This window comes from Lycium barbarum, chromosome 3 (genome assembly GCF_019175385.1).
Source record: "Lycium barbarum isolate Lr01 chromosome 3, ASM1917538v2, whole genome shotgun sequence".
NCBI lineage: Eukaryota > Viridiplantae > Streptophyta > Magnoliopsida > Solanales > Solanaceae > Lycium > Lycium barbarum.
Window position 1 is genome coordinate 135,324,204 of NC_083339.1, and position 8,853 is coordinate 135,333,056.

Here is an 8,853-nt window from a genome sequence, read left to right on the forward strand (position 1 = left end):
ATTTATCAAAGTCCAATGACCTTTTAAGATCTTTACCCTCCCAATTTGATGAAATTGTACGGCTCGCCTTCAATTGGGCTGGTCTTTAAGTTTTGTCATTCAAATGGGCTGGTTTTTATTTTTCATCTTTCAAAATCGAACTTATGTCTAACGAGATATAAGTTTTTTGAGGACAAAAATCATGCAGGACATAATTTGTGGGATATTATGATGCAGAAATTTAAACTAATGATCTGCAAAAAAGTTATTTGCCTTGAGGGACAAAAATCAAAGACCAGTACAAAATGGGACAAAGTTGCAAATTACCCTACCAATTTCAAATAGGGCAAAAAACATATATGTACATGATAAGAGGGTATATTTACAGAACATGAACATATTTTTCAGTTTACAAAATATATCAATAGACTTGTTACAAAATTTATACGAATTAGGTGAATTAAAAAGAAGCAAATAAAAAACATTAAATAAGGTAAGGAAATCGTTTTACTTATTTTATCCACTTTTCTCTCTCCATTCAAAATTTAGAGATATAGTTCCCTGATTTTCTCCAACTTTTGCTTCCTTATTTCATCCACTTTTTGTCTCCCCATTCAAAATTAAGAGATATTATTACCTAATTTTCTCCAACTTTTACTCAAAAAAGTGCATTATAATCGGTAATTTTTATGTACAAAGTTCATACACCAAAAAACATATATGTATAATTTTCGTATGCAATATGTATAACTGTATAGATTCTTATAATTTTTATATATGAAATATGTATAATTGTATGTATATTTTGGTTATTATAAAGTACATATAAATTGTATAAAATCTATTCAAAGTATGTATAAATTTTGAGAAAAATATGTATAATAAACTTGTAATTGATACAAACCAGATTCCATACAAAGTTCATACACCAGAAAATAAATATATATTAATTTTTGTATGCAATATGTATAAATGTATAAATTCGTTATAATTTCTACGTATAAATATGTATAAAAGTTGTATGTATATTGTGATTATGACAAAGTACATGTAAATTGTATAAAATCTGATCAAAGTATGTATAGATTATGAGAAATTATATACGTATAATAAGTTTTTTGATGGATACAAACCAAATTCCATCCACATTTCATACACATATTAGTTTTTAACATTTTTAAGAGTAATTGATATCGAATTTGTTCGCATTTTATACACATTGTGCCGCATATATCTAAAAAATGACATATAGTAGATTCCATACACATTTCATACATATATAAGTTTTCAATATTTTTTAAAACTACAGTTTATATAATTTATACAGATTTTCAAAATACACAATGATCATATATATCTCAAAACGATACAAATCAATTTTTATATACAATTAATACACTAGTTGGTAATCAAAAATACTTTGTAATATTGGTTTGAAAATTTATACTAGAAGAGAAGATGGATTTTAGGTATGAAAATGGTGTCTATCATAGAGGGGGAGAGAGAGAGAGAGAAATATTTTAAAAAAGAAGAAGAAGTTGAATGGTCACTATCCTAGAATTAAGTAAACATTTAAAATCAGATTTTCTTCCTTAAAAAAAGTCTAAAATTGTGGGTATCTCATTAAGTCCAAATTTGATATATTTTGTAATTTTATAAATAAGAAAAAATATCATTATATTTTATAATATAGATTCTTAAATAAATATTATTAAGTTATTTTCCCTTTGAGGATATGGCGGCCGTTAGATTAAAAGGCCCAATAGAACAACTTGAAATTGAACGCATAAATTTACTCGCTCCTGTGTAGCCCCCCTCCAAGTGAGCGGTCGAAAATGTTACTTTGCGGAGGCCGTAGATTCAATATATTGGCGCCACCAACCCCATTCTCATTTGGGACTTTCATCAAACACCTTGCAACTCCTTCAAAATCCTCAAACCTTTCACTCACCACAAAATCATTTACCACTAGCGCAAGCACATATGTCTTCAGCTCTTCCCGTTTTGAAGCACTAAACTCGCGTCAAAAAGAACAAGTGCATCTCTACATTGATTCCCTCCTTGAATGGAACCAGGTTCGCTCATTCTCTTCATGACGCACTTTACTTTTAGAGCTTGTTTGGATTGGCCTATTTTAGGTGCTTTTAAGCACTTCTGCAGTGTTTGTGTAAGATGAAAATGTACTTTTTAAGCCCATGTTTTTAAGTCAAAATAACAAAAATAAGCCAGAAGCCACTAATTAGGAGTTCTAACTTTATAAGCCCATCTGAACAGGCACTTTGTCGGTTTCAAAATGAATGTCACCTTTTTATAATTAGAAACAATTTAACTTTAAAATTTCTTTTTTACCCTTAATGAAATCCTTAATGAAATGACTTATATCCGCTCAAATATTTATTTCTCAAGTTTCAAAAGTGTTCCTTTCTGCCAATTCAAATGGTGCCACATAAATTTGGAGGGAGGGAGGGAGTATATACCAAATTATATATACTCAGATAAAGTGTTTTGTTACAGAGAATGAATCTAACTGCCGTAAAAGAGGAGAGTGAGGTTATGGAAAGGCATGTTGAAGACTCACTTTCAATCATAGAACCGATTCGGACTTCGTATGTTTCACATTGTGGAACTTCGTCTGAGAATCTCAATCTCGTTGATGTTGGAAGTGGTGCTGGACTTCCTGGAGTAATTTTGGCCATTGCTTCCCCTGGTAGCTATTCACATTTTTTCTTCACAATGTCAAGGAGTAACATCTCAAAAGAAAATGCCTTCCTAGAATGTGTTGCATTTATGTATATTCACTTATTTGGTTACTAAACAAGAAAGGAAAGAAAGAAAAGAGTAGATCATCAAATGAAGAAATAAATAATGTGAGATTTCATTTTGTTAAACGGAACGAGTTGCTTTTACTGCTTGAGTAGTTTGTTAAGAGATTGATTTACGTAGTTTCTATAAATGTTTTAAGGTTTGCTTTCAAATTCATCTCATTCTATTCTTTCCATATTTTTCTCTCTAACTTTCTTAAATTTTCAATGGATGTAGAACTTTAGTATGATAGCTTAATGAAGTTGTATGTGCAGGTTGGAAAGTGACTCTTCTTGAGTCTATGAATAAGCGTTGTTCCTTCCTGGAGCATGTGGTTAGTGAGATTGGTCTATCAAATGTTCAAGTTAAGAGAGAAAGAGCTGAGGTTAGTCAAACTCAAATCATTAGATTACATGTCTTTTTAATTATTGATTTAGTAATTGGTCAAAAAATATTCTCTTAATTTAGTCAATATGTGTAAGTGACATTGTTGCAACATAAGCTGTATGCATTCCTAGCAAGGTCATGTTTATTTTGTTTTCCTGAAACCAAATGGGAGTTAAGTTCCATGGCTTGGTTTAATTATTGGCATAATACCTAAACAGGCCCTCAAACTTGGCCTCAGCTGGCAAGTATGCCCTCCAACTTGGGTGTGCATAAGTAGGCACCTTAACTTGTCTCCACTTTGTCAGATGAACAGTCCAACATACAAAATGATCATCTAGACACCTCCTTATGTCAAAATAATCACTGCAGAGTCCATTCTTTTATTCAGTTGTATATGTTCCTTCGTCTAGTAAGAACATCTGATGGTTTTATATCCTTGTGTGTGATACTTAATATATCAATGTCTGGGGAGGAAAGTTCTAAATCAAAATTTGCTGCAATTTGATGCCTGCTGTTCCTCCTATTATATACTAGTGTCGTCGTTTAGATTTTCTTCTGGTAGTACAATTTTTAAATATTCATTTAACTTGTGGACTTGATGCACATTCTTTACATTGGAATAGGACAGACGCTGGGGCAAGATGTCAACTTCAGAGAGTCTTTTGATGTTGCAGTTGCCAGAGCAGTTGCAGAAATGAGAATTTTAGGTACATATACACATTTTCTTTCTTCCTCTGTGTTTTATGTTCTTTAATATTCCTTGAGATCGTTATCAGTTTCTGTCATCTTGCAGCTGAATATTGCCTTCCTCTAGTCCGAACTGGTGGTATCTTTCTAGCTGCAAAAGGTCATGATCCTCAGGTTTGTCTATTTTATGATTCATAGTAATCGTTTAAGTTACTTTGTAAGGCTTGGCTTTTGTGCTGTAGTTAAAAAATGTGTGTGATTACTCCACTACTCTTAAGCTATGCTTAAGGTGGGAAGTAATTATCCTCACTTGTCAGATCTGATATGTTAGATTATCATAGAGAGGTTTCCGAGGATGGACATATGAGGGATTGAGGTTCAAAGAATTTGGCTTTATCTGGAGAATCCTCGGATAAGAAAGTACTTTTTTTTCTCACATATTCTGCTTTCATCAAACAAGTTGTGTCTTGTGGGCGCTCTTGTAGTTTCTATGTTTCTTTCTTATTCTACTAGTTGGTAGGTTCATTTGCGCACCTCGACTACTCCAACCAATACCTGCTACCTCCCACTAGCACAGGTACCAAGTCTCCACTCTCTCCCCACCAAGGCTTAGTCAAATGGAAAAAAATAACCTAGTGTTTTTTTTCTCTGCTAGGATTTGAACTTGAGATCTCGTGGTTCTTCTACCACTTTATTGACCAGCAAGCAAGCCACACCCTTGGGTGCTATTGGGAACATATGATTTTATCTTTCATCATCTCCTTTTCATTCTATTTTCCTATAAAAAAAAATTCTGCAAGGCGTTTATGTAATACCCCTCCCCAGTAAAAGTTGTTTTTTCTTAGTGGAGGGTTTTTGAACATCTTTCCATGTCTCGTTGTGTTTAAATACTCTCCACTCCTTTTTGTCCTTGTTAATTATCACATATTGTTTACGTATATTATACTTTGTCTTCCTTGTTCCTCCCCTTTCTTTGTTTTTCAGCCAGCTTTTTCATGCTTTTTACGGTATTTTTCCATGTCTTTTATACTGCTTGTCCTTGTGCCGAGGGTCTACCAGAAACAGCCTCCCTACTTCCCAAGGTAGGGGTAAGGTCTGCGAACACTACCCTCCCCAGACCCCACTATGTGGAATTTCACTGGGTATGTTGTTGTGGTTGTTGTTATTGTCTTCCTTGTTCCCCCAGAAAAGGTATGTAACGTTTACTTATCAACAGAAAAAAGAAGAAGCAGGCAGACATTAATTTGTGCTAGTTCAGAAATTAAATAATTTCTTGCCTTACAGGCTCACGAAGTCAAGATTTTATGTCTTAAAAGAACCTTCGCTGCAGTTTTTAACCCAATGAACTATTTGGCATTGGGCTGCTGCTTAATACCAGATACAAGTGCTTACACAATTGAACTTATATGTTGTTTAGATTGGTTTGCCATTGTATTAGAGAATCATTTCACAGTTACATAGAAAAACGATATTTGTGGATCCTTGACTATGGGGTATTCTGCAATTTTGGACATTGAATTTAGTGTTCTCATTCTTTGGTTCTTTGAATGAAAGGCATTTTGAAAAATTTGTTAAATATTTTCTGAAAACCCAAGCGTAATCCATTCCTAATATGTCGAACCTGTTGTTTTTGGTTAATTTACAAAGCGAATGGATGTCTCTAGCCATTAGGTCGAGTTATCACGGGTTTTGATGCAATTCAGTAGTGGGATTTCATTCAATTTGAACGATTGTAGTCATATCATGCATTATATACCGAACAAAATTTGTACACGCTATATTTCACTTATCTTATGTTCAGTTTTTGCTCCAAAAGAATGAAAAGGATGAAATTTGCTTAATCCTATAACTTCGGAGAACAAATGTGCAAAAATCAATGGTCGGTATACCAAAACACAGCACACTACTTTTGAGGGATAAAAAAATGTTATTTATTCTTCTTAAAATCCACTTGTGGTATTCACACTGGGTGTGTGGTTGTTTCTTCTTAAAACCTAGAGCAGATCTGCGGTGGCAATCTACTGAAAATGCAATATGAGTATCATTGAAGAAAGTAACTCGATATGAATTTGTAGGATGTAAGATGATTTGCATAAGATTTGAGAAGAGAAACTATTGACATATATTTGCAATAACCACTCTCAACCTTCAAACTCATTGACAGGAGGAAGTAGATAGAGCAGAGAGAGCAATACAACTGATGGGAGCCTCTCTATTGCAAATTCGCTGTGGTATTGTTCTCTTTCACATGTCTTTCACATTGTAGTTACAAAAGGATGTGACCGTAGTTCAGATTGGTTCTAAGGCTTATGAATTTTCATGTATTATATTTGATAAAACAAACCTCTCCAAAAAATTATATAGGAACTAGATAACGGCAGATGAATTCTGTTTAAAGAAGGTGAATTATTTCCGACTTCCTGTGATTGTTGGGTTTCCAGATCCACATCGTCCTGTTTCTGAGAATTATTATTTTCGAAGTCCAGGCTTGAGGTCAATGCGCTGGGCTTTCCTCAGCCTGAAGAATCAATTATAAGCAGTATCACATCTTCTTACTTGTAACTTTGAAAGTGAAGATATCAGATATCTTGCTGTTATGTCACAGTATGATAGGTCCTGCTCTTACACTTGACCTAGGTTAACTTCCTTTGAGTAGGTCTCTAGATGAGTAGTTACATTTTACAATGTCCTCTCATTTCTGGCGTTCATTCATTTGTTTGTTTATTTTGTAATGCAGTTGATTCCCACAGTAAACATGGACAGAGAACTGCCATAATTTGTTTGAAAGGTAAACCTACGCCAAAGAAATATCCTCGAGATCCAGGAACTCCAGCTAAGATTCCACTCTGAGAGAAATGTTGTCTTACCTCCTTATCTTCCAATTGTACAGTTCATGTATGATGGAGGGAAATTTGTATTTCAGTATCCTTTCTCTCGAGTTTAGAAGCACAAACATTGAACTCATAGATTGCTGGAAGCAGTACTATTAGTACCTTGAGAAGGTACACCACACAGATTTGGCTTCAATTCTGTCCACTAAGATGAATGTATATTACATCCACACAATAGTTTTATTATTGTCTTCTTGCGGTTTTGAATTAAACAATTTTTGTAAATATCATTGTCTTGACTAACAAAGACCTTAATGGCCGCCACACTCACGTGCCAGTTGGTGATTCAATTTGTCATGCAATTTTTTATGCTTTGTCTTTTGTGATGTAAGCAGATAGTTTCAGTTTGACATATTCAGGATTCAGAATATTTCACAGCAAGTTACCTGATCCATGTGGCTGCGGTAATTGTGTGAAAATTGAATAAGTCTCATCTAGGATTGGGATTGTGCTACTGTGGCTAAGGATATAATCAGTGATTTTGTGTACCTTGTTAGAACTTCGGTTGCATCACATAGCGGAGCATACGAAACTGTGACAGGATATTGTTGACCTTAAACAATGGATTTTACCTAACATTCTTCCCACTTGTATTAAGATAACATTCTTCCCACTTGTATTAAGAAAACCTTGGTCCTTCTGCTTACCAAAAAAATAAAAAAAAAAAAAATCTTCGCTTGTCCTGTACTAAGAATTTTATCTATAGGTAATCGTTTGTTGCCTCGGAGGAAATTAATCTTCTTGGTTTGTTCCTGTATACAAAGCTAGGTAGGTGTAAGGAAGGGATTAGCGTTGTGTAGATAAGTTATTTAAACTGGAACTAAAGTAAGAGAAACATGTCAATGTTGCATCAATAAGATAATTAAGGTTGAAATTGTGGCAAAATGCTTTTACCCACCCAGCCGTGTGGATTGAAATGGGAGAGGGTATCAATTTCCAATTAGTGTAAAGACTTGTTATTGCATGTCTTTTTCTATGGTTAAGTTAAAGCATAATCATGAATATCTTAGTGTATGCCGTACATTTGATTAAGCCATATTAAAAATATCATGTTCCATGTACTTTTGGTCTGTCTGGAAACTCCAAAGTTCAACTAATCCTAGGAAAACTTAATACTAGTATAATCAGCGGCAGAATTAGACCAAAAAAAGTTATTAGTCACGGAGGAACCATTCTTTATTCCGAATAATCTCTTTATCCAACTTTCGGCACTATCTCTAACTAGGATATGCAGACTTTTGCTTTCTACCCTTAGTCCACTGCTAGGTAAACTCTGTGAAAGTAAATCTTCAACAGGACGCGGTTTGTGAAATCTGAATTGGGTCCACAGCTAAAAATAATCATAATTAATACGTAGGACTTTATGAGGGGTAAGGATGAGTCCGGAACCAAAATGCCCCCAAAAAAACATTTTGAATCAAAATATCCCAACAAAAAAAAATGTTACCAAAATGCTTTTAGCGCAGTAAATTACTGCGCTATAGTGCCTTTTTTTCCGGCCCTTTTGGTTAACCCTTCTTCCATTATACTTTTTAACGTATTTTGACCATAGATTAATCATGCTTCGGGACCCCGAAACTTCAATATTTTATATAGACCCTACTTATTTTTGTGCGATTAATAAAGTAGGATCAATACATCAAGGATACGCAAAAGTTCGGATGGTCGTTTTAGTGACTGAAAAGTGCTCGAACGCCATTTTCGTTTGAAGGCTCGGTGACATTAGCTTGAAGTTCTTTACGAATACTTAAACTTGTTCATTAATAATTAATCAAAAGTTAGTCAAAATGGCAGCATTCATACAAAAAAAAAACTTAATTAAATTGCATCATTCATTCATAACCATGAGTAGATTAAAATACTTAACATACTAATATTCTTCAAAATAACAGCATAATCATAAATTAAACTTAAAACTAAAATCACAACATTCTTAATCATCATCAGAGTACAAGTCTTCAATATCGTCCTTAGAAAAATATTGGCGGTTTCTTAAGACACATTTTTTTTCAGTAGCAGTTAGTTCTCTACCGGTTGATGATGCTTGTTCTTCGGCCAACTGTAGCATGTAAAATCTACATCGTCTTGCCAGCATTCTATTGTTTTC

General features: G+C 33.9%; 1 protein-coding gene across 1 annotated transcript; it reads left to right on the top strand.

Moving 5' to 3' along the window:
* Positions 1-1,751: 1,751 nt before the first annotated feature.
* On the top strand, positions 1,752-7,100 carry LOC132632755 (uncharacterized). Its single transcript, XM_060348823.1, has 7 exons — positions 1,752-2,054; positions 2,494-2,686; positions 3,057-3,166; positions 3,797-3,875; positions 3,962-4,029; positions 6,020-6,086; positions 6,593-7,100. The coding sequence occupies exons 1-7, from the start codon at positions 1,815-1,817 to the stop codon at positions 6,703-6,705; spliced, it is 870 nt and encodes a 289-aa protein (XP_060204806.1). The 5' UTR covers positions 1,752-1,814; the 3' UTR covers positions 6,706-7,100.
* The last annotated feature ends 1,753 nt before the right edge of the window (positions 7,101-8,853 follow it).